Source organism: Pezoporus occidentalis, unplaced genomic scaffold (assembly GCF_034315485.1).
Source record: "Pezoporus occidentalis ecotype Australia unplaced genomic scaffold, CSIRO_AGI_Poc_V1 ctg47, whole genome shotgun sequence".
Classification (NCBI taxonomy): domain Eukaryota; kingdom Metazoa; phylum Chordata; class Aves; order Psittaciformes; family Psittacidae; genus Pezoporus; species Pezoporus occidentalis.
Window position 1 is genome coordinate 1,242,755 of NW_026915802.1, and position 25,554 is coordinate 1,268,308.

General features: G+C 44.4%; 1 protein-coding gene and 1 long non-coding RNA gene across 4 annotated transcripts in view; one reads left to right on the forward strand and one right to left on the reverse strand.

The window, feature by feature from the left end:
- The window catches only part of SPTLC2 (serine palmitoyltransferase long chain base subunit 2), a 79,005-nt gene extending 71,071 nt beyond the window's left edge, over positions 1-7,934 (reverse strand). Inside the window, exon 1 of the mRNA XM_062636159.1 lies at positions 7,749-7,934. Coding sequence (XP_062492143.1) covers positions 7,749-7,874 — 126 coding nt within the window. The 5' untranslated portion in view covers positions 7,875-7,934. The remainder of the gene's footprint in view (positions 1-7,748) is intronic.
- A 112-nt stretch (positions 7,935-8,046) lies between these two features.
- LOC134172768 (uncharacterized) lies at positions 8,047-25,440 on the forward strand. Of its 3 annotated transcripts, none has more exons than XR_009968004.1 (3): positions 8,047-8,324; positions 20,679-20,801; positions 25,317-25,440. It is a non-coding gene; the product is annotated as an uncharacterized LOC134172768 (long non-coding RNA). The 3 variants fall into 3 exon arrangements; XR_009968003.1 differs by lacking the exon at positions 8,047-8,324 and adding an exon at positions 11,695-12,327; XR_009968001.1 differs by lacking the exon at positions 8,047-8,324 and adding an exon at positions 11,698-12,269.
- The last annotated feature ends 114 nt before the right edge of the window (positions 25,441-25,554 follow it).

The following is a 25,554-nucleotide window of genomic DNA, read 5'->3' on the forward strand; positions in this document are numbered from 1 at the left end:
AGCTGGTTAGAGAAGGCAGCAAAGAGATGGCATTCTGCATCAGCCATAGGTAACGCCTGTGTTGGGCCAATCTCTTGGGGAAGAAAAGTCACATCGAACAGTATTTTAACAGTTACTGAGCAGCAGCATCATACAGCTACAGGTAGAAAGGACTGCACTGGTTTAAGTAGAACACATTAGGGTGTCTGATTACAGTCAGCTCTCTAATTGGTAACAAACAGTTCCAGTTCAGAAGACAATACATTATAAAACTGGCTTCAGATTCAGTTCTGCAAATCAGAAGCGTTTTAAGTAGCATGACAGTAATGTCTACAACAGGCAGAGGATGGGACTGTGGATGTACTCACATGTGGCACAAGCACAACCAACCTGATGTTCTTGCCCAACTACTGCACAAAGTTATGCTTTAAAGGCCACATTGGCCTCCAGTGCAGTGTCTGAAGGTCTGGTATTATCAGAACAAGGCTTAAGCTCCACAGACATAAAAGATTCCTGTCTATCCCAAGTTATTCAAATTCTTTAATGACATATATAGAATGTATCTCACATAATACCCCTTTTGCAATTACCTTAGCATAGTTAAAGGTCATCCAAAATTAGGGACAGAATAGTGTAATCTAAACAAAAGTAGTTCTCATTTAAGCCACCCCACTGAGCACAAACTCACACCAGAATATATTCAATTGCATGCTTGATTACAACCTCCACTACCCTACAGTTATTGCAGTTCATAAACAACGGTCAGCAGTAAATTTGCTTTTCCTAGTACCCTTCACCATTTTCCATTTACTAAATTTGGACAGTAGGATCTTCATAGCAGGACCACCATACCTCACCCTGTCATAAATTTACAAAGAAGGTAAAAGGAAATCAGCAAACTGGTACAGATTTTAGTATTGCCTTCACGGCCAGCACACAAAACAGGTCACATATGAGACTGGCATTAATCGGAACCTCACTTTATTATCTTTAAAAATTTATTTCTCAAAACCAATAGAAAAAGGGGTTTCAGTGTATTTGCTATACCTGTGTCAGCAGACAAGTTGTATAAGAACTCATCCTAAACAAAGACAGCATGGTAGAAATCGGTAGATGCAAAGGAGCACACAAGAGCCCAAACACTCTCAGACTGAAGGGAACCATGCTTAACTTCCAAATCATTAGAGAGGGTGAAGTTTTGTAAGAAGACAGAAGCCATGCTTGAACACAGGAACATTTGCAGATTCTGCTGTAGGCAACACACAGGATTTATCACAGGCATCTGGGTATATACCTTGCATGGCAGGCATATACTTTAAGGAGAGAAGATGCTACAAGTGCAACACGCACAGTGCACAGTAAGAACACTGTTTATGGTGCTCCCCCAGGAAAACCTGAACACTGTGTATTAAAGAGGTTGTTTCATTTCATGCTGCCAGAAAGAACAAAGTAAGATGAACTGAGCAGACTTCAGGTAAACACCTTGAAAGGATTATTTATGCTGAAGTACAACCTTGCTAAATGCTTGTTAAAAATTTGCAGCTTCCCTTGCCACACACCACACATACTGCAGAAATTCTACTAGCAGCCTTTTTTTTTGCCTTTTTTTTTAAAAAAAGGCAAAAAAAAAAAATGTAACATGTAAAACCACTTCCATGAGTTGCTTGTTTTCATTGAAGATTCCTGCCAACTATATGGAATAAAATGGAAAAACACAGAATACACCTCTGCTCTAGGATACGCCTCCACTCTCAAAACTGGTCACATTTACTCTAAAGGATGACAGGAATCAGCACTACAGAAACTACAGCAGTGAAAACTCCACACAGGCAACTGCTCTAAGCTGCTAGGTTATTCTGTAGTAATGTTACTGTCACCTACAGCCCTTTCCCTTGTACTGCTTTGCTCTTAGACTTCAGATCTCAGACTGCTGCATGGGTAAAAGGACCAAGTATTTAGTACCAAAATAGGAATGAAATTATTTGAATCACAGTTTACGCTTTTTTTTTTTCTTTCCCTAAAAAAGGGGAAAGTTGTTTTACAAACCAGACTTCAACACTGGAGTGTATTCCTATGTACACATTTGCTCTTGTTGACAGGCACTGTCAAATATTTTGATCTGCAACTAGTAGCTCCCAACAAATTATGTCTTCCTTTGTTAAGATGCACTTGCTACATCTACACAAAAAGTGGAAATCTTCATAATGTTTAAGTGTTGTTTGGGGTTTGTTGTTGTGGGTTTTTTTGTACCTCTTTTTTTTTTTTGTTGGTTGGTTGGGTTTGGGAAGACCTTTAAGATCAAGTCCAACCTTTACCCCAGGACTGCAAAGTCCACCACTCAAACATGTCACTAAGGGCCTCATCTCCACATTCTTTGAACACCTCCACGGATAGTGATTTCACCACTTCCCTGGGAAGTTATTTTGGTTATTACGGTTATTTTTCTAGGAGTGCTTTCCTAATGAATTAAAAGAAAAAAAAAAAAAAAACAACAAACCTTTTTTTATTTTTTACCTCACTGAAGCTGGGCCAATGTTTTATGTTCCTCCAAGATAAACTGAAGTCAATAGATAATTAAGTTCCCCCCAGCCCCAACAAATTGAAAGCATGACGTTTAGGAAAACAACATTTCTGCTGTATGATTAAGACAGGAAAATACAATATGACCTATAATTCAAGTAGTTATAATAACAAAAAGTGAACTTGCATACATTTGTAACAATTATAGCATTTAAGGCTTATCAGCAGTTAAATTTGAAATGGCAGTCCCAATATTAGTGAAAGATTTTCACACTTTATCCAAACTGACTTCTCAGTAGCACATAATCAAATCTAAGAGAAGCTAGTCATATCAGCAACTACCATGGGTGTTTGTTTGCATACTAGGATAGATACACAAACTCTCACTGGCACTACATCTACTAATTTAATACTGTGGCCTCAAATATTCACCTAGCCAAAAAAAAAACCCAAAATGCTACGCAGCTATTTTTCCCACAAAGGCTTATAGTCTTTTATAATTGAATTTAATATTAGAAAAGTATTTTCATGCACAGGTACACAGTTTCAGAAACAAGAGTTTTATAAATTAAAACATCTGACAGAGATCAGTCTTTCTGGGTCAGCCAATTTCCTGCTCACTTCAGTTTTACATTGACTGTGTTTATTGTGTCAGTAATCAAAAAGCCAAGCAAGAGGCACAAAGTAATAATTTCTTTCCTCAGGTCTGATGCAAGCCTCAGAGTACACGCTACAAGCCTCAAGGCACACATTTTTATGTAGGTTTGGGAATTAAATGCTAATGTCTACACATGGGCAAACCCTCCTGCAATCCACAAGTTCATATCCGTAACCATGGAATAACCAGGGTTGGAAGGGGACTCCAGTGGTCAACACCTCCAACTCGCAGGTCAAAGCAAGTCTAATTACAGCAGGCTGCTGACAGACATATTTCATCTAGTCTTGACCTCCTCCAAGGATGGAAGTTGAACAACTTCTCTGTTACAGCTGAACCCAGGACACAACCTCTTCCACTATTTTACCACTCTCACAGAAGACCTATTTTCCCTGTAAGTAATTAAAATTTTCCATTCTTCCAAATTAGACCTGTTGCTTCTTATGCTATTGCTACACACTTCCAAAAATCTGGCTCCAGACAGCTAGCTGAGCCTTCTCTTCCTAAGGTTGAATAAACTCAGGTCCCCTCAGTCCCACCTTTTGCTTGGGATCCCTACTGGAGTCACAGATTCACATGTCTATGTCAGCATCGTTCTGGTGATCTCAAAACTGGACATGATACACAAGATGCAGTCTCACAAATGCTGAGTAAGTGAGACAGATCACTTCCTCATGGATAAATTCATGAGATTCAGTTCTTTGGGATAAATTGTTATTTCTTTTTACCAGAAACGTCTGCATTTTAATTTTGTACGCAGAGGTGGAAAAAAAAAACAAAAAAAAACGCAAAACCAAAACAATTCTGTCCTCAACGTTATTTAACATCTTTATCTCATCCCAAACTTTACCTGAAACAAGGGCTTATTCACACCACTATCATTAATTCACTATAACAAGAAAAGCTTCCAATCCTTGTTGCCCTCATCATTATAATTATGCTTTCCCGAAGAAACTATAGTAACCTTAATTCCAGCAAAAGCATCTATAAAATCAAGATGAAGCCATCACGCCCATGCATCCTGATGTATCTCATCAGATGAGCCTACAAACGGTAGGATTGCACTCTCTCTAAACACCCAAATACAAATCACAGGACCACACAAGCTGGTTTTAGTATGTACACACTAAAAAAAAAAAAAAAACTGAAAAAATTTGAAAATCTGCGCTGCCTGTTTTAATAGCTGTAAGAATTGAAGATTTGTGACAGTTTTAAAGGAATGCAAATCCCACGGTCCTCCCACTCTCTTCAACCAAACTATTCGTTGTCTTCCTGAGGAAGTAGTATTAGACATTTACAAAAGGCAAAGACGCAATAAGCTATCTGGAGATTGCTACAGTATGGCATTTGTAGACTTCCTAGAAACACGAAGGAAACTAAAATTTGTTATCTGGCTGGGAAATACCACACACAACAGAAATTAAGAACTTGATATCTAAAACCTATATTCCAATTTAATTTTTTTTTCAGTTTGAGATGATTTCTTCTTTAACTTCCAGAGGCATAACAAAACCATTCTAAGTTGAGAAGCTCAATTAAAAAGTCCAAAAAAATAATATTACTAAAAATATATTCACAATAATAGGTAGATTCCAATAAGTTATCATAGAAAATAAGGACACCTTGTCCCATTAAAGATGCCCCAATCTCCATAGTTTTAGCAAGAATTTTTTTTCAGATGCAATATTAGAAACCCATTAACCATTTGCTTCAGAGCAAAGCACTGCAACAGTGAAATACATTCCAGTTTAAAATTGCATTGCAGAAAGAAAAAGCAATTTTCCTTGCACTCTTTATTATTCCCACAAGTGTCAAGATAGATCCTGAATACTGTTTTTCTACTGAACTCTCAAACTCTCTCTCAACACTCTCTCCAACAGACCAGAAAGGCATATAAAATAGAATCACGCAGAACCTGAAGAGGCAACTTCACTGTTCTTTTACGTAGACTTGCTTTCTTTCTCCTGGCTGTGCTTATTTCCCCATGACAATACCCTTTGAGATGTCATGCTTTCATCCTACATAGTGCACTATTACACAAAATATTAAATCAGTTTTGAACCCATACATAGATTACTGCTCATGCTGGAATAACAATGAAGAGCTCATGCCGTGTTAAATACCAGTCCCTGTAGAGGGATTTGTAATGAAAGCCTGAAGTCTGTCATAAGAACAATTTAGGGTAAAAAAAAAAAAAAAAAAAATCAAAACACAAACCCAGCTACCCTTCCCCCCAAAACCACAAAACTTACTCAGCTAACCACAGCAGGGATATCCTAGGTAGGGGCAGACTCCTCTTTTCACACAGTTAAAAATTCCTCCACTACCAAGCCCTACCAGAGGGCACAGTGATGTAATACCCTGTCTCTAAGCTATCCCCTCACAAGCTCCAGGCTTTTCCAGATAAATTGGCAGTGCAACACTTCTTTATACCAATGTTTTTTCTTTTCCCTCCTCTTCCCATCAATATATTTATTTTATCTAGATCTCTTCTTGCCTCCTACTTCCCTCAAGGACTTTCTTTTAAAAGCACCTTTTCCCCTCCTCACCTTTACTTTTCTCTTTTATTCTCCGAAGTAGGAAAAGCTCCCTCCTTTTTGGTACTTGATTACTTCACTTGCAGATTCTCAAGCACTGTATGTGGTACATACATACACACACAAATATATTCAACACATGGTAAGCATTAACATTTTTTCCTTCTGTGCAAAGGAGCAACAACCAAAATTCTAAAGCCAAAAGGCCAATCCAAGTGGCCAAATCCGTGATACACCAGCAACTATATCTTTGCTAGCAAATACACCTAAACACTCTCTTCTTCCAGTCAGGTTCTAATGTTTAGAACCTTATTTTGAAAGCTAGCAAGCTGGCCCACATAAAATTATAGCGAAACAAATGCAAGACTCCTAATTATAAACTTCTGCTTGACCAGCAAGATACAGAAAGATACAAAAATAAAAAAATACAAAGCCAGAAAGATACAAAATTTTCTTACACTCTTCGTGCATCCTCTGCCAATGCTGCTACACTTTTGAGAAGTTGTTCTAAGAAATCTTAGAAAAAAGCCAATGAACCTTTCCCCACTTTAGAAATAGTTACCTCAAACACCTCAGGCTTTCAACACATATTTGGGCATAGTATTACTCACAAGCTACTGACTGACTAGAATGTCTCATAAAACATCAAGATTTTTAAGCTTCCTCAGTTTGACATAGATGGCTTTGCTATTCATGTGCTGTATCTCCCATGTTCTCCAGATACAGCTGAAAAAATCCTTGAGGAAGAACTTCCCTACCCTAACTTCTCTGTTCTTCAGAAGCAGAAAAGCACAATGGTAATCAGACCTCCTTCTTTAAAAGCAATACGGGGGACAGGGAAGAAGCACCACTTGCAGAAGAATGCTCACAATCACCATGCCTGGTCTTAGTGCAAAGATTTACGCTTATGGTTTTATAGTCAGCAATGCTTGGTGTTTGCAAGGCCAGACTACCAGTGCTATAGCTCCACAAACCAGTACAAGGTGACACTGCTGCCAAAGTACTGCACCATCTTCCTCCATCTGTTCACTCCCAACACTGTGCTATTACTTCCCAAATGCCAGGGCAAGACTATGAGCATCCATCCAGTGAAAGAAATGAGGTAAGTGTCCTGGTGGGTCCAGGAGGAAGTTTAGTTTTACCCTGCATCAGTTCTCAATGTGGTTCACACAGTGAGTGCAAAAACCTACACTGGAAAAACATGGAGCAACAGGACAGATGACATGGAGGAAGGCTCTTCTCAAGCAGCTTTAGGTGTCCAAGGAAACACAACTTATTCCATACAGTTAGGCTTGCCTCAATGATAGCCATTATGTTCCTTACACTGTAACAAAAAATTTTGGTGTTTTGCAGAGAAACAAACATAAGTCTGAAAGCACAGATAGACACTCGCATCACAAGGTGACAATACAGCTAGATGGGAAGTGCTACATCAACCTTTAACTATTCTGTACAGGAAGCCCCTAACAAGGCTACTTGTACCCCTGTGCATCACACCTGTAACAATAAAGCAGTAGTGAAGGACTGCTAAAACCTTTTATTTGAAAGCACAGACCTATTATATTGTAGTGAGCTTTAAGTTTAAAGCTCTGCTGCTAAACAACAAAACCGAAAGCCTTGTGGTAAACACACAAAAGTGACTCGAGGGCCAGCCTGGCGAACAAACACCCTCCGCGGCACGCTCGTGACCAAGGCGCTACCCGCCGCCCTCTCACCCCACCGCAGGGCCGCAGGGCACAAGCCCGATCCCACCGGCCAGCAAAGCTGTACCGAACATTCCAACAGCGGCGGCTCAGTGGCTTCCCGAAGCCCGCCTGCAGTCGCGGCGAGTGGGGGCAGCCGCAAGCTCCCGCAGCTCCCCGGCGTGCCGGGGGCACTGCCGGCTCCCACAGGCAGCAAGGGGGCAGCGCCTGGAAGAAAGCGCCGAGGACAGCCCGCGGCCGCACAGCAGCCGGCCCCACAAGTTCTTCCCGCCACCGGAGTCCCCGAGGAAACCACACACCCTCCCAGGTGCCGGCCCCACCCGTGAGGCGGAGGGCGCCCGTGCGCACGCATACCTGTGTGTCGGGCGCGGAAAGACCGCGCACGTAGCCGTTGGGGAGCGTGCCGTGACCCGCGCCGCTGCAGCCGTTAGCGCGGGGCTGTGCACCCGCCACCACCGCAGCCCGCCCGGGCCGTTCCATCCCGCCGGCTCCGCTGCGCCCGCTCCACCACCCCCGCCCGGCCGCGCCGCACCGCACCGGAAGCGCGAGCTGCCGCTTGCCCAATCACCGGCAGGTACGTCACGCTCGGGGATGGGCTCTGTAACGACGCATCGGCGCGCGTGCGAGGCTGGCGGCGGACGCCAGGGACAGAGGGCGTGGCCCAGAGGACGGAGCCCAATGAGAGACTCGCATGCCAATCAGGTGGGAGGGGAGTGGGGTGAAGGAAGGGGTTTGCCCAATTGCAAAGCGGAAAGTTTGGAGGAAGGTGAAGTCAGAAGGTGAACGTTGTCCAATCGCTTGGCAGAGATGGAACCGGGAACGAAGAACCGGAGATAAGATAGCCAATCACAGAGCGAGGGTAAGGGAGGGGCAGGAGCGAGCAGCGGGGTCCGTCCAATGACCGGAGGGAGGGGCAAGGTGATGGCTGAGGTAGCAGCCAATGGGAGGGGGCCAAAGTGGGCTTGCGGAGCTAGGGCGTGGTTGGGAATCAACGTCCGGGCTGAGGTCTGTCTGGTTGTGGTGGCTCCGGCTGGGGCAGCGCCGGTGCGGGGCGCCGAGCGTGTGAGGGAGGGTCCTGGTGCTCCCGTAAGCGCTTTCTCTGGTGCGGAGTGGGCAGCGGCGCGGGCTGGTGCCGTTTCTGTGACTGGAGGCGGCCTTTTCTTTAGGGCACCCCAGTCGCTGGAGCAAGGAGAGGACCAGGGTGGGGTGAGGTAGCAGGTGAGCCTCTCTGCTGCCCTCCCTGTGTAGAGTCGAGGGAGCTGATGACTGAAGTAGTTGTTTTCAAGGCTGTAGGGGTTGCTCCAGGACACACAGGCTTCGGGCTGTGTCATGATGGGCTGTGTGAACGCTGAAGTAACTAACCCACCGCAAGTTGGCAGGAGAACCTCTGAGTGAAACCCTGAATGGTGGGTTAGGAGGTCAGACCGAGTTATTGCAAAGCCCTTTGTGCCTAGGATCGACATGGGAGAGGTATGTCTTGGTTCAAGTACGCCTGGGTACTGAAGGACCTGATAGGAAATGCTCTAGACAAGCTCCAGGCAGAATTTGAGTCAATAGGATTTAAAGTCCTGCTTAAAGATTGGTGCATGCTTGGCTGCCTTGCTGAGCCACTATCCCTGACAACTGAAGCTGCCAGTCTGTTAACTCTGCCCATGGCTGTGTTTAAAAATCATCATATTTGGCCATGAATTTGAGTATGGTTTGGAAATACATACTTCATTCAAAGACTGGGTGAGCTAAGCACTGTGTTTAGTTCAGGGGTAGATGTTACCAACATTAATAAAGTTTGAGTTTCCAGATGTTACACAGACAACATGAGAGGAAGGGTGCTCTGCAAACCACAAAGCACCTGGATGTGTGTGCTATTGTACAACTTGTATACATCTTGGTGAGGGAGTGGGAAAAGGAACACATCTAGAGGTTTTTGAGTTGCAGGAGTGTTAACTGGTAGAAGGAAACAGCCAAATGTGTTTAATCACATGATGAAGAGATGGAGAAGTATGACCTTTGTTTTCTCCAGTGCAATTGAGAGGGAAGGGCTATGCTGTTTCTTAGAATGTAACTTGAAACAATAAAAACAAAGCTCATTTAACACAAGGGAAGTTAACAGGTCTAAGCAGGTGAATGTAAGAAAATGGTCTCTTCTGATTTGCTACTATTGGTAATTGTTTTTCTGTGTTACAGTCACATTTTGGAGCTTCAGTCACAGATCTCATTGCAAATTTGATACGAACATGGAGTTCCTAACAAAAGTGGATTAGTTTCTGTGAAAGGCATTTTTATTCTCTCCAGAAGTCTTGGGAGAGCTTCATAGCCTGATTTTAGCGTATTTGTAGGCAGCAGTATGTGTCCAGTATGCTCCATATCTCTGGGTCACCTTTGGACAAGAGGGTTTTTGTAATGAGGGGTACAAACATTGGCTCAGGGGTAACAAGCACAGGCTGGGTGTGAGACTTTGTTCCTTTCTTGCTGTCTATGGCCGCTCCCTTTTCTTGACTGCCACTAAAGCAGGTGTGGACTTGCCTAAGAAGCATTCTTTCTTCACCTGGTTTCGGTACGCAGTGAGACAGAGCCATCAGCTAAGATGGGATGGGCTGCGTCCCCTCTCTCATGTTGCAGGATGGGGAGTATGGAAGAGACGGGTGTTGCTAGGAAGGACCTAGTAGTCAAAGCTGCGAATACCCCTGTTTAGCATTTGGGTGCTTGTGCAAGTGGACTTGATTGACTACAGTTAGGAGTGCTGGTGGAGAAGAGACAGGTGCTGTTGAGCTTTTTCTACATAAGGAGGGGAGGGCTTTTGCAGAATCTATGAGGAATGAGCAAATGTTATCATGAAAAAAGGAAATGAGTGAGCAAATGAGTGAGAAATGTACTAGGGGACCACATACCACAGTACCTTTTTTGTAGGATTTTTTTTAACCATAGTTGGCTGTTGGCATTTTCCTTCCATCTACTCTCCATCTGAATAGACTGGATTAAATTATACAGACCAGTTTTGCCATGGTGTGCAGATGGTCCACCAGCCTACACTCACAGGGCATGTATGAGGCATCACCCTCCACTCCCTGCCCACCTGCATACCGAGAAGTTTCCTCTGCTAATGCCTTCTAGAGAGGATAAGCTGCTTCACTTGCCAGGCAGTGGATCTCACTGCTGTGTTATCTGTTTAGAGTCCAAACCCTGCAGACTGGTTACTTCATCTGTCCTTAAACCCAACTAGCACAAACACTTACAGTGCAATGGTTTTAGTACTAGTTTAGTAAATGGGAAGAAAAAAACATTAAGGGACCCCCTGGTTAACTTGTGCAGGACTGGGCAGTCTCACACCATGGCTGCAGTGCTCCCCTACACATGGGACCTCATTGTGTTGCCAGGACCCAGCCTGGCCTTAGTGTGGGACCTCGTGTTTGAGGGGCATCAGGCCCCTTCTAGTGCAGCACAGGGGCAGGGAAGGCCATACTCACCCTGAGGCTGCAGTAACAGAAGAATCTGGGATATCCATGAAGACAAGTCTGGCATGGAGGTGCCATCCCAGGATACAGCTGCTGCCACAGGCCACACCAAGCACACGCCACAGAGCTCCTGAAGTTGCACCCGCTGGCAGCTCTGATATGGATGGCTCTGTGTGACACACGAGACACCCATGTACACAGGAGGCTGCAGCTTCTGCCTCTGGACTATGCAGTTGCAAAACAAGAGCAAAACAAACTCAAAACAGCATCATTCCAGATTGAAGTTTCCTTCTAGGTTCCATGTATACTATTCCTGTGAGCTGGCAGAGCAAATAACCTTACTCAGTCAACTGAGTTAAGCAAAGGACTGGATAAGAAAATATATATAATGAGTCAAAAGGAAGAGTGGACCATAAGTAACAAGTCAAACAGGCAGGGATTGCTGCACAGCAGGCTCGTATCAACAGAGAGCTTACATCATCGACATGAGTCAGTGGGTACTATTACCATTCATAGGTCTGGGGATCACAGAGTAGAGTTGTGAAGTTTGCAGACAGCAGAAGGGCAAATTCAGGAAGGGTTTATTGCATAACCACTGGGGCAGAGAAGTGTAGCAGAAAAAAATTCTGCTCCAGTATCCCAAACAGAGAGAACAAGGGCCTTCTTCACTGATAAAAGATAATCAGAACTCATCGCTGAGATGTGGCCGAGGGGAAGAATTTCCTTCAAGAAAGGAGAGCGTAGGCAACTGAGACAAAATTGAGTATGTGAATGATGCCAGCTACCCAGAGATTCTTGATGGAAAGTCTCAAGATGGCTGTCGTCAGAAATAAACCCAAGCCTTTGACTTTTATATTTGCAATGCAGAGACAGAATAAGCAGTGGCCCCTCTGTTGCATTCAAGGCAGTTAATAGCAGGCATGCTGCTCTGAGAGAAGCAGTCTATGTTCTTCTGGTGCCTTTCTTCACCTTCAGTCTCCAGGTGCAGGCTGAAGTGCTGAAAGTGTAATTGAAAAAGCTACAGTTTGGACAGTCCAATGCAGTGCTGTCAGGTGAGCATTGTTTCTGTTTCCTGTTTAACAGTTACAGCAACCTAGCACTGAAAGTGCAAGGAGTATGCTGGGAAATTACTCCAGGGGAGCAGTGAACCTTGGTTTATAGCTTAGGACTGTATGGCAGAATGCCTGCCTGAAGCATAGAAAAATTAGCAGGAGTGTGGAAAGCTCTTTGGAGACGTCGCAGCTGTTGAAGAAAGCAGCTAGCTAGCTGGGTGTCCCATGAGAATTTGTCAAGCTGCTAGCAAAACTTCATGGAAAGCTGGAGAGGCCTTGGCATGGCTCATGAGAGGGAGCGATGTTTGGAAGGTTGGTTAGTTTGGTGTAGAAATGCCCATCATTTGTCCTCAGCAGATCTTGATAAGTATGTAAGCCATGAATGCCTACAGCAGATTGCTTCCTTCTGGAAGAGGCAAGGGGAGGCAGGTACATATTTCTAAATAATGGAGTTGGTTGGCTTAAATTTAGCTAAACTTGAGAATTGTGTTTCTGCTCCAGGAGAGACCCTCCCTGTCCTTAACACTTCCCGCTGTGAGTACTACAGTTCTAGGCTCACCACAGCTTCTTTTTCACTGGCTTGGAGAATAATACTGTTCTGGAAATAACTTAACCTCTAAAACTGTACAATGCTAATAAGACTGTTCAGACTATTTTCCCCTCTTTTTTTTGCAATGAAGCCTTGACTGAACCTATTTCTGGGCACTGATTTGGACCAGAATCTGTAAACATGACAAACTTCTCTGTTCAGTGTGTTTGCCTGGAGAAACCAGCCAGGCTTGCATAACATTTTTGTGGTGAAGCGTGAAAGAGGTCAGGACACAAAAGGCCTGAGAGGATATACTATCGGCTGAAAGATGCATGTGAATAGGGGTCTGATGAGCCACAAGAAAACAGAGATGTAAGAGGGGCTGGGATGATATGTGTAGGATCAGGGGTTTGGCCAGCAGAACAGAGCATGGGAGGAAGTCCTGTGTGATGGATGGGATTAATGACAGATTGATTTAACCCCCTGTGGCTGTTACTCATTTTGATACATACAGCTAGCCAAAAGTTTAATCCTTCAGTTAGGAAGGAAGGAAGTAACTGTATTTACTTTATTTATTTATTTATTTGTTTGTTTATTAAGTTGCAAGGTATGTATAAGATTATGTTTCCAATGGTGTGAGGGGATCAAGCAGCAAGATATTTCCTTGCTCATGGCTCCAGCCTTCTTTCAGCTAGTACCAAAGAGCTATTTTTCTCCAGGTTTCAGTCAGGGCTGACTCCCAGTATTGTCGTAGCTTTGTCTGGAGCCTTCTTCTCTATGCTTTATCTGGTTTTCCTCATGTCCCTTGTCCCCAAGTCTCCTATGCAAAACAGTACTCAGAGTCATGTCCATGTCTGTCCCTGTCCCCTCCCCCCAGTTCAAATTTCTGGGTGTTTGCCTCTCATTTGGGCAGTGACTGGAGCAGTGTTTTAGAATGGAGATCACTGTTTCTCTGCAATGGAGCTAGACTGTATCTTATAACCAACTTAAGGCCAGCAGTAACATCTAATCAATTCCGTTATATTTCACCCAGCCCATGACAGCACCTGCTTTTTTCTGGAGACTGAGTTTTGAATCTTTCTTTATGCCATTGCACTGTAACTGTATGATGAGGTAACTCAACAGGTCACTTACTGACACTGTGGGACAAAAAAAATAGGCTGTAGCTCCAGGAACCCTTTTAGTTGCCACTGAGAGAAGCTGATATAGATTAAAACTTTTCTAGCAAAAATGTTGAGTTTGGTCTTGCCATGCATTTCACCTTGTATCTGTGTCAGATATGTGGTTTAGTAGAGCAGAAGAGGCAAGTTTAGAATCACAGAACCATAGAATAGTTAGGGTTGGAAAGGACCTTAAGATCATCTAGTTCCAACCCCCCTGCCATGGGCAGGGACACCTCGCACTAAACCATCTCACCCAAGACTCTATCCAGCCTGGCTTTGAACACTGCCACGGATGGAGCATTCACAGCTTCCCTGGGCAACCCATTCCAGTGCCTCACCACCATTACAGTAAAGAACTTCTTCTTTGTATCTAACCTGAACTTCCCCTGTTTAACTGTAAAGCCATTACCCCTTGTCCTATTGCTACAGTCCTTGATGAAGAGTCCCTCTCTGGCATCCTTGTAGGCCCCCTTCAGATACTGGAAGGCTGCTATGAGGTCTCTACTCAGCCTTCTCTTCTCCAGGCTGAACAGCCCCAACTTTCTCAGCTTGTCTTTATACAGGAGGTGCTCCAGTCCCATGATCATCCTTGTGGCCCTTCTCTGGACTTGTTCCAACAGTTCCATGTCCTTTTTATGTTGAGGACACCAGAACTGCACACAATACTCCCATTTGAGGTCTCAGGAGAGCAGAGTAGAGGGGCAGGATCGCCTCCTTCGACCTGCTGGTCACACTCCTTTTGATAAAGCCCGGGATACGGTTGGCTTTCTGGGCTGCAAGCGCACACTGCCGGCTCATGTTCATTTTCTCATTGACCAACACCCCCAAGTCCTTCTCCGCAGGGCTGCTCTGAATCTCTTCTTTGCCCAACCTGTAGCTGTGCCTGGGATTGCTCCGACCCAGGTGTAGGACCTTGCACTTGTCATGGTTAAACTTCATGAGGTTGGCATCAGCCCACCTCACAAGTGTGTCAAGGTCCCTCTGGATGTCATTCCTTCCGTGCAGCCTATCATCTGAACCGCACAGCTTGGTGTCATCGGCAAACTTGCTGAGGGTGCACTCAATCCCTCTGTCCACGTCAGCGACAAAGATGTTGAACAAGACCGGTCCCAACACCGATCCCTGAGGGACACCACTCGTTACTGGTCTCCAGACGGAAGTTTAGGAATAAGTAGCTGAGATGGTATCAATTATTTTATCTTTCTTGGCTTATGTTGTCTTTTTTTCATGGAAGTATGGCCTGGCCAAGTCTGTGGTCAAGATACAGGAGTATTGGCAGAGTGGAGGTACATTCAGTGCATATTTACGTGGGCAGCAGTGATTTGCAGCAAGGTAATCGCAGTAGCTTCTGATCTCATTTTTGGTTCCTGTGATATGTTATTTACCACCTGTGTGGATTCCATGTTCATTCTCTGTGGACATTCATTGTCACTCCATGCCTATTGCTGCTTAGCTTGGCAACTGGTGAAACAGGGTAGTAAGAACTTCCTTTAAGTTCAGTTCCTTTCTGGCAATGCTTTATGCATCTATACACACCTCAGTCCCCTAGGACTCCCTAGTGCATTCATTACTAGCCCCTCTGTCTCAAACACATCAGGGATTTGACCTTGTGTAGTTGACCTGATGAGGCTCCTATTTAGTGACTCTCATTTGTCTCCCTGTCTCTTAACAGTGAAGAAAGTCCTGTGGCTGTAACCTATGACCGATGTCTCTGTCATTTCTGCCAGCCATGTTGAGCGATATTGAGCCAATGAGCTCATTTTGTTTGTGACTTGCTTTCTTAGCTCATAAAATGAGAGTAGGGAGACCGTTACCCTCCCCTCCCCAACAGGAGGAAGTGAAAGGCTGCATCTGTGCGGTATAAACAAAGCCCTCATTTACATGTAAATGCATGTGAAATCGCTGTAGCAGCACTGTTATACCAGTGAAGCCCTCCTTGTGTGCAGGCAGTTTATGTCAGCAGAATAGGGCTTTTTTTTTGAGCAGAACTTTTCTAAGCACTATCAGCTGTATCAGCGAAAACATTGAATACCAATATAACTGCATCCTCATTAGGACACAGAGCCCCATGGTATTTTAATTCCTAACTTCTTTTTTGGTGCTTAAATACTTTTGAGGATCTGGGGCTACAACTTTTGACACTATGGAAGTGACCCCAAACCCTCCTCCCATCAGTACCCTGGCAAACAGGTTCAGAGCAGATGTGGTCTCGCTTTATCAATGGCTGCAGAGCGCTTTGAGAAGCTCTAGGAAAGAGCACCGAGTCTGGCAGAGCACAACCAGGCTGCTGTGGCTAGCTTCAAGGAGGACCAGAGCTGTTGCTGCTTCTGACAACATTGTTGGTACTGCAGTAGACTGGGCAAGTCCTTTTAAAATGTGTCTTCCCTTTAAAATGTCTTTGTGGATAGTTTTGGTTTCATCCCTTACTGATACTACTAACAAAGGTGGCACATGAGAACACAGCAAACCATACAGAAGAAGAGAAATGGTGAGGATAATACTCTAGTACCTGAGCAGTGACCAAACCTTAGTTTGGAGAAGGAAGGAAGGAGCAGTTTGTTTCCTTTCAGGTACCAAGCACAGTTTTGCAGGTTCTCATTCTCCTGCCTCCCTCCTCTTTATAAGAACTGTATGAAGGAAGACGATGAAACACATGGCTAAAGGAGTTTGTTTTGTTTTAATTCTCAGCCTTCTACCTGTAGAGTGAGTCAGTTCAACTCACTGAAAACTACCTTATAGAAAATTAACTAGTTTTCCCTCAGTTCAGTGAACTGAACTGACCTGACCTGGTGGCTAGGGGAAGGTGGCCATAGATCAGATGTAAGGGGAAACTACCCCTTCTGTGCAGTATAATAACCTGCATTATAAATTTTGTATTAGGGGTGATGGGAGCACAGAAAGAACCAGCTACCTGAAGCTCAGTCTAGAGAAAAAGGTCAGTACAGGAAAGCAGAAGGCTGCTGCCACTCCTCTTCGCAAAGTTATCATTATTTGAACAGAAGAGAGAGAGGCTTTGACATGTAGTGCAATGGGGTGAGAGAGAAACAGAATCTTCAACTACCCATAACTAGGTAGTTTAAAACCTTCCCTTTGAAATCAAAGTCAGTAAAAGCCATTATTAACTTGAGGAAAGGAAAGATGTTAGAGGCAGTGCCCTGCCATAGCGGAAATCTGCCCCAGGACCAGGAATGGGTACTTGGGCTTACATCAGACGGACAGTGTGATGCAGTTGGCAGGACACATACCAGGAGTTTCAGTTGTCTTTCCCGCTCACACAGCTCACATTGTGTGTGTGGTGATCAACATCAGCCAAACAGGGCGGCATGGCGGCACAGCTGGCCTGACACCCAGGTGCACTGGAGAGATGTCTGTGCCCTACGAGTGTAAGAGGCAACTATGGGAAATGTCACTATTCACAGGAAAATCACATTTCCAGGGAAGATGCTGCAGCCCTGGGTAGCTGCTGTATCGGGCATGGCCATAAGAGGGAAGTGTGTGCTCAGGCATCAGGTATCTTTCTCAGACGGGAGCAACCCCAGCTGTGTTGGTGGTGGGCTCTACCAGCAGCATGGACTCTGCCTGGGTCCCACCTCCTGTGCAGGGCTAAAAGCAGGGCCTGTTCCTCCAGAGGCACCTGAGCTCAGCCACAGCCAAGCAGGCAGGTAGGTAGTGATGATGGGGATGGGAAGAGAGGGGAGCAGGGGCGGGAAGGTGCCTGTCACCTCCCTGAGATGGAGGAGGATGAGATGTGCAAGTGTGACTAGTCCTGCAATAACTGAGGCTGCCTTGTCCAGAGATGCAGGGCAGCAAGGTGAGCTTGAAACATTTATGAGGAGGAGAGTGGGTCCAAAAGGATATGGACAGGCATCCCTGCCAGCTCTCTAAAGGAGACCTTTCACCTGAAGCCCTTCTCAGCACATTCCATAGGCCACTTGCAGCAGTAATAAGTAGTACTCGATTGTTAGCAACCCGGTCAGACTCAGGTGACTGTAACCCTCATGTAGGTCAGGGCCATCCCTGACTGACTGCCTTTGCTACATTTTTGTTAAAACTCACCACAGCAAGAGGCAGAAAAGTCATTTGCACCATGCAGTGTGGGAACTTGAGGCTCCACCGGATCTATGCCTGCTAGCTCCCATGGGCCCTGTTAGTTGGAGCTGTCATATATGTGTGGCTGAGGAGCTTCTACTTGCCACCTGGCCTGACTGCAGGCAGGTCTGTGCCCACCCTGGTAACACTACCCAAACGCTAATCACACCAGCACCTTTTGGAATTGCTGAGGGAACCTGATGTGACATTGGTAGCTTGGGAGACTGTGTCTAGTGGCCTAAGTGGGAGCTGAGTTTCATCTTTTGATACAAGGTGATATCTGCTGTTGTGTAGCAGAGGAGTTAGGGACTCAGCTCAGGGCCCCTATCTGTTGTGCTTCTGCTATGCTATAAAATCAGTCACTGCAGTTCTGGATTTCTGTTTCCCTTCTATCAGCAGGGAGCTGAGCCCTCTGGCAAGAACCCACAGGGTGCTTTGAGGAGAAATGGAATTGAGATTGATTTCCTCTAGTTACCTACGAAGAAATGTGAGCAGCAGGGTCCAGTCAGAAGCACCCAATGACCTGACCACCAGCTTCCTGTGAGATGGCACTGTGGAGAGGCACAGTCACTTGTTACAGATCTGCCTCTCAGAGGTATTTTTTTCTTAGTGGCATAAACAGAGGAAAATGAATGAGGCAGAGCTGAATTTATTCCTTGTTCATGCCACAGCATGGAAACAAAATATATCCAGGAATAAACTGTACAAGAGCTGTAGGTAGGTCTTGTGGCAAGGCTGGGGGAGACAGGGTGGGTGCGTCTTTTGGTGGCTGGCTGAGTATGCATTATCTTGTGCTTCTAAAGCATCTTATGCCTGCAGCAGAGGGACCTATAGTTGTAGGAGCAGGGACTGTAACCCTGGCTGGTTATCTAGAGGTATGTTTGATATGAATGGGAGAGAGCTGAGGGAATGTGCATTGCTCAACACATACATGTTGTGTATCACATACATGTACACATGGACAAGGGTGTTGCACAGCAGGGAATGTAGAGTGTGTGTGTGTGGCTGTGGGCAGGGGCTTGCTCTTTATGTGGATACACAGGCAGTGCCCAGCCTGTGCTGTGTGTAGGGCAGATGTGCTGAGAATGGCTGCATGTAACAGGAGGTTACTTTGCAGTTAAATGAGGCAAAGAATTACCATGGCGACCGCACTCTCTCTCCCTGGCAGATGCCAGGCTCCCAGGCAATAATGTTTCTGTCTTACTCTAAAAGCCCCAAACTCACTCTCCCTCTTTTGGGAATGGGTAAGGACCATGCTGCCCTCTCTCTAGAATGGGAAAGTGGTAGACACTGGGATGTGGGGTGGGTTTTGCATACACCATCTTTCAGCAGAAGGGGGCCACTGTCTTGGTACCTCATATACTCGTGGCTGCAAAGACAGAATGGATGTGGTTTGAATTACTATGATACATTTGGTTCTTGCTCCTGTGTCCACACAGTGTCTTCAGGAACAGTGAAGGCTGAGCCAGTTGCCAGTTCTTAGGCATGTGCAGAGAGCTGTCTGTTGGAAGAGCTCACACCCGCACTGCAAGAGAGGTGTTTTAGGAAGCATCACAGAGAACAACTTCAACCCTAGCATCACCAGAAGCTTGGAGCTCAACAGCAATAGGTACTGCAAGACTCCAAGGATAGACAGAAGGAAAATGTGCAAACTGTAACATAAAGCTTCCTTGCACCTAGTGTATTCACACTTGTTGTTAGTGCCCACATGGCGTATGTTTTCTGTTCTTGCTCAGCTGGATCAGAGCATGTCCTGTGCTGTAGCACTTGGCAAAAAAAGTACAGCTGCATCTTTCAGGTACCACAGGAGCTAAGGTGTGTTCTCAGAGACCTTACTCCTTTCATCTTCAGAGACCTTACTCCTTTCATCTTCAGAGGACTTATTTCTTTCATCAGCTCCCTAGGTTTAGTGCTTAGGGGCCCCTGAGGCCATATAAATCATAGCTCTCCTGTGTTCTCAGTTAGAAGTTTAGGGAGATGATTGCTTTGTAGTCCATGGGGAAAACTTGAAGGAGAAAAGGCTTCGTGGCCTTACATATTTGGAAATGCTTGGCTTCGGGAGGAACACTGATGAATGCTGTACAAACCCATATGCAAAAGCTGGAAAGAACAAACCAAGTAGATGGTCACGCTGGTCCCATAGGTTGAAGTGCCACAGGAGACCAGAGAGGTGCTGCAGACCAGCAGATGGGTCATCATGTCACTTCTGCTTTACTGTAACTGCAGACATGCAGAACACAGCTCAAGGCAAAGGTCCGGTGCTTTTCCTCACCAAACTGGCCATTGCAGCATCTTCCCTTGAGTACTCATCTTTTCCCTTTAATGTTTTTTGTTTAAAGCACAGAAAAGCATGCTAGACACTGACAAACAGGTATTGTCATCTTGCAGAGGGCTGGCAAAAGAACAAATAGGTGCACTTCAGTAGAGGTGAAGCAATCTCCATACAGCAGAGATTTGCTAATTTGCACAGTCATGGTAGTTAATTTTTTTCATAGTGAAGCCCAATAATAGATCAGTCTGTGTGCTATGAACTTCTCGTCACAAAAATACATCATGGGAGACTTCTACTATCTATTCTTGGCTGAGTACTGACCTTGCCTATTAGATCTCAGTTAAGCAAGTAAGTGACTAATGTTTCTCTCTTTCCCACTTTTCTGTATAGAAAATATTATTCAGTGAATGAAACCCTGGGTACCTGCATACTTAACTCCCCTTATGGTACCCATGTTTTTTCAGGAGGCTCCATGTCACCTGTAAATCCAGCATTTCTTGTGTAAATTCCAGGGAAAGGAAGTATTAAATATCTCTGGAGCCAGGGATTGCAGCCTTCAGCACCGAGGAGCCTCTGCCATTCCAGAACAGTGTGCAATGATGCTTGCAGTTATGGGCAGGAGTGGGTAGGCCACAGGCATCAGAAAGAGTGTTTTATATCTTCACTTCTTTATGCTTGCTCACCAGGGATCCTTCTTTAATTTATCTCTTATCATTTTGTCCTACAGGAAGGGAAGAAGTGCTAGTGGATTAGACAAGGATAGTAATAAGATTATACAGACTTGCCTTGTTGCCTAACACCCCTGCACAAGCCAGGAGATGTCTGCAAACTGGTCACATTTTCAGCTCAGGTAAGTGCTGAAGCGTCAAAACAGCGTGCCAGACTTGGATCTCTCTTGGAGTACAATCACAGCATTGGGCCAGGAAGGGCTTGGAGGAGACCATATCCCTATGCTCATGTTTGACATCCAGCAGCAGCTCTCAATGGCAGGAGCAGCCACAGAAACAGTTGTTGGAGAGGGGAGCTCCTGCTGTTGTCAAGTAAGGGTAGGGTGTTAGGAGACAATGTAGTGTTCTTTGCCAGCTAATTACACATGTTGCCCCCAGTCGGGATTCAGGCAGGGAACAGGCAACGTGGCAGCATCTGAGCTACAAAGACAAGAGGTGGTGGCAGGGAAAAGAGATTTTTGTTACACTTGTTCTAGTATTGCTTGGAGGCAAGAGAAAGTGAGGGTGAAAAAGGGACTGTGAACAAGGACATGCTACTGCCTACAAACTGCCAGTCCTACAGGGAGCAAAAGAGATGTCATTTTGTCATCAGCATTATGATGATAGAACAATGTCAGTGTGAAGAATAGAAGAAAGGTCTCCTACATGGTGGAACAAACCCTTTGCTTTGAAAGGATCTATGGCATGTTTTCAGCTCTCTGGGCTGAAAAGGAGCTTATTTGCACATAGCATTTGACCAGGTTTAGAATGGCTTCAGATTATTTATAGTAGTGCAGCTAAAAATCTTCCCAACCCCCTCTCATAGACATCTGACAATCAGCAATTTGCAAAGTTAGGTTTCGTCACAGCAATGAAAATAAGCTGACAAACAGTCATTACAAGATTGGTGGTGTTCTTTCCAGGGCTGGCTATATTTCACAAAAGGTCAGACTAACATCTGACTTTAATCTTAGAGGAATGCTGTCTGAAAAGCCGAGGGGGAAGATGCCTGTCTATATGAAAGTGTGCTGACTAGAGTGGCAGAAAGCTCTACATCAGACACTCAGACAAGGCAAGATGATGCCAGATTAATTCTCTCTGTTCTAGAAAAGATGGGACCTGCTATGCAACAAATGGGAGTGAGAATGGTGTTACATCTTGGTGCTTTTCCCATATTCAGTGTATATTTGCTGCCTTTCCTCTGCCTGGCTTTCCTGTCAGCAAGGACACTTTGTCCTTGGAAGAAACTATTCCCAAATGTTTGTTGTTGTTTTTTGGTTTGTTTTTTTTTTTTTTTTACCACTGCCTACTAAGAATTTCTCAATGCTCCACTCAGATTTCCTGTGTTCAGCTCTATCCCATGACTCCTAGCTCCACAATCTGAAGATCTGCTTAAGGAGCCATCCTCTTACGAACCTGTGAGTCTTCCCAAAATTTGAATTCTGTCTGAAAACAAAGCTAATGCCAGAGCTTCAACAACAACTGACACCTCTGCCTGGACTGATTGGTTTTAAGCAAGAACAGGACTTTGAAAGATGAGTCTCCTTTCCAAGTTATGTGCTCTCCTTTGGGTCCTCCATCATTTCAAAATCAATAGCTGTCTCTGATTGTCCCCCTCCCCTCCAGATCCTCCTCTTTGCTACCTCATTTTGGTTTTAATTTGCCGCAGTCATTTTTCCCCTGTCCTAATTAAGAAACCTATCCATTAAGGGAAAAGAAAACAAAACCAAACCCTTCTTATCTAAGCCCTTAGTGCAGAACAGAGAAGAAATGATTGGTGATATGATCACCTCTAGAAAGCCAAGGCCTTTACTGACTTATCTGGCCTGCCTCAGTAAATACAGAATGAGTTTTAAATTCACCTAGAAGGAAGCTAAAAGCAAAGGTAAAGTACTGACTTCTCAACATCAGAGAAGAAAGAAGCAGTATGTCTTCTAGGCTGACTTTTTTTTATTCTCTATACATTGTTTCAACGAGAATATTTGGAGAATGTTTTGTTGTACATCATAGAATCATGAAATCATTTAGGTTGGAAAAGACCTATGAGATCACTGAGTCCAACCATAAACCTAACACAGCCAAGTCCACCACTAAACTGTAAGTGCCAAATCCACACCTAAGTATGAGTGCCACCTTACCTTCTACTTCAGTTTCGCCACACTTTGGTATAAATTGCCCTTGCTTCTGGCCTTATGGAGGCAATGGCCCTGACCTACCTTTTGGAAGAGCTTTGAGATCATGAAACAGGTGAGAAAAGCTGGATGGCAAGGGACCTCCTTCAGCCCAGCCAGCAGCACTGCATACTTCAAATAAGGAAATTAACATTGAGTGATGGTAAAGGAGGGCACAACCTCAGTGCTAAGATGTGTGAATACAGACACAAAAAGGGAAAGGCTACACAGGAAAGCTCAGGGGAGAGTTCACTACACATGGGGAAATGTCAGGGACAGAATAGTCCCTGCTGATTTGTGAAAATTGAGATGGAAAGTATCTCCGAAAGTTAAAACAGTTAAAACCTTCATTGCCTGGAAGAATAAGCTTCTCCTCTGTTCTGCAGAGAGGAAAAGCTACTGCAGAGTTTTCCAGACTTCATTCCCTCTCTCCTTGTCCCCCAGTGTAGTGGAAGTGGTAGATACCTTCTCTGATGCCTATCTAAATACAAGCCCTACCTGCAAATAAAAGCCGCATCTGGCTCCCTGCTGTACTCCAGACACTAATTTACCATCTTGGAGAGATAAGCATTTAGCTGATTAACCTGTTAAAAATCTCTGTGCATAGTCACTCCTCCTAAAAGGGGTCAGACACTTAAAATAGCAGGAACTGGATGGGGATGATGCTCACTGGGTTAGAATTATTCTGATACCCTAGATTGTTCCTCTCTTGACTGGGACGCCAAGAGCAAAACCCCTTAGAGCAGGATGTGCTTCAAAAGTCCAGACAAGTCTGCATGAAGAACATAAAAGTAGGGGTTTGAGCCTTCCTAAGGGAATAAGGCTTATGTTCTCATGCTTTGTGCATGTGTTAACCTGTCCTCACATTCCAATCCAGTAACTTTGAAACCTGTTGGTCTATTTCAGTTAGATTTGGGAAATGGCATAAATTTCACAGCTACTTAAGTTCTTGCAGGTTCAGAATGTAGCCAGTTAGAGGACCCTGTAAATAACCTGATTTTGGAAAAGGGTACAGTGTGCATGTAGTAAACACCAGAGAGATCATGTGGGTAAAATCACTTACAAATGCTCAGCTGGAAGAAAAGCTTCAATGAGAGCTCACAACTTTTCAGGAACATAAGTCCATAGGGAACCATGGAACATTCATTCTGCACCTCACAAAACTACTGCTTTTGTTTTATTGTAATGTAGAGGGGAGGAAAAATTATTTTATTTAGGAAACACTGTAAAAAACTCCACAGCCTAGTATCCAGTGGATTTAAGCGGATCTGATGGATCTAGTGTGTTTAGGAACTGTTATCCAGTAGTCCATTTGTTGTTGGCATCCTGTTTGTAAAAGAACTAGCAGAGAGAGTAGTGTGCCACCTGAAATAGGAAGAGGTGCTGAAGAGGGCTAGCAAGGAAAGTCAGGGGCTCAGGGCACGTGATCTACAGGGAAATGTTGTAGGTCCCGGCGTCCTTCCATGTGGCACAGAGGAGACTAAAGGGGAGTGGGTCTAACTGTAGACTTCAATTATTTGAAGGAGAGTTACAAAGACAGTGGAACCAAACCCTTGGTAGTAGCAGATGGTAAAAAGGCAGCAGGAATGGTTAGAAGTTGTATTTTGGGAAACTTGGGCTGGACACAAGAAAAAAATGTCTTTTTAAGGCAAATAGGGCAGCACTGGCACAGGTTATCAAAAGAAATGGTAGAGTGTCAGTCATGAAAAAATCATGTTTCATGATTGAGACTCTACATCTACTCTTACACCTAAGTCTCATGTGGGTAGCCCATTGGCAACATCACTGCTCTGAGGGGGGAGGATGAACTGGACACCTCCAGAGATCCCTTCAGACACCTTTTGTGGTCCTTCAACTACAGATATCAGATGATGCAAGGAAACAGCTTGTATGAACTAAGCTGTAACTTGCTCAGTGGCAACTTTTATCTCAACTTTATCAGAGTGTATGTGAACACAGGGTTCAATTCTTTGTATACAAAAAAGGGTTTATTAAGGTATTTGAGATTATAATTTGCTAAGTATAAATAGCAAAACTTACTTTGTACTGTACTAAGTTTGCATCAGCCACATCTTGTGCCTCTTTTATTGGATCTATAGTGTTGTGCTACAAGTTGTTTTCAAACAGCTTTGGTGATTAGGATTTACAGAGGCATCAGTAGACTGTGGATGGCTGTCACTGGTTTTCTCTCAAAGTCTCTTCTTGTGTAGAGATTATCCAAAAAAAACAGGCCTTTTATATATGGGTCTTCTGAGGCCTCCAGCAACTTATTTTTCTGGATCATTAACGTCTGCAGTCCATGTACTTCCTTTTACTTTTTGAGGTAATGATGTGTTCAGACCCAGGCAAGTTTTATGATTTCATAAGAACTAAAGTATGCTTAGAGCACACTGGATTATAGCTCAATTAATTTTGCATCCCAATTAAGTGGAAGACAGTCTTGTCACCAACAAGTCTCTTTTCCTTGTTAAATCTACCCTGCTTCAGGTGTGATACAGAGAATGAGAATGACTTACATGGAACAGATGAAGACAGATCCAGGCTCTTCTCTGCACTCCTTAAGATGTGAACTGGATTCAACCTGGACCTGTAGCCATGGCAGTGAAATGTTGTGCTGTTGAGTATTCCCTATCTACTAGCTTCTCCCTACCTACTAGCTCAGCAGGGCATGTAGCAGGAGCTTAGGTATACCTTACTACTATCTGTAGAAACATCTGATGCAAGT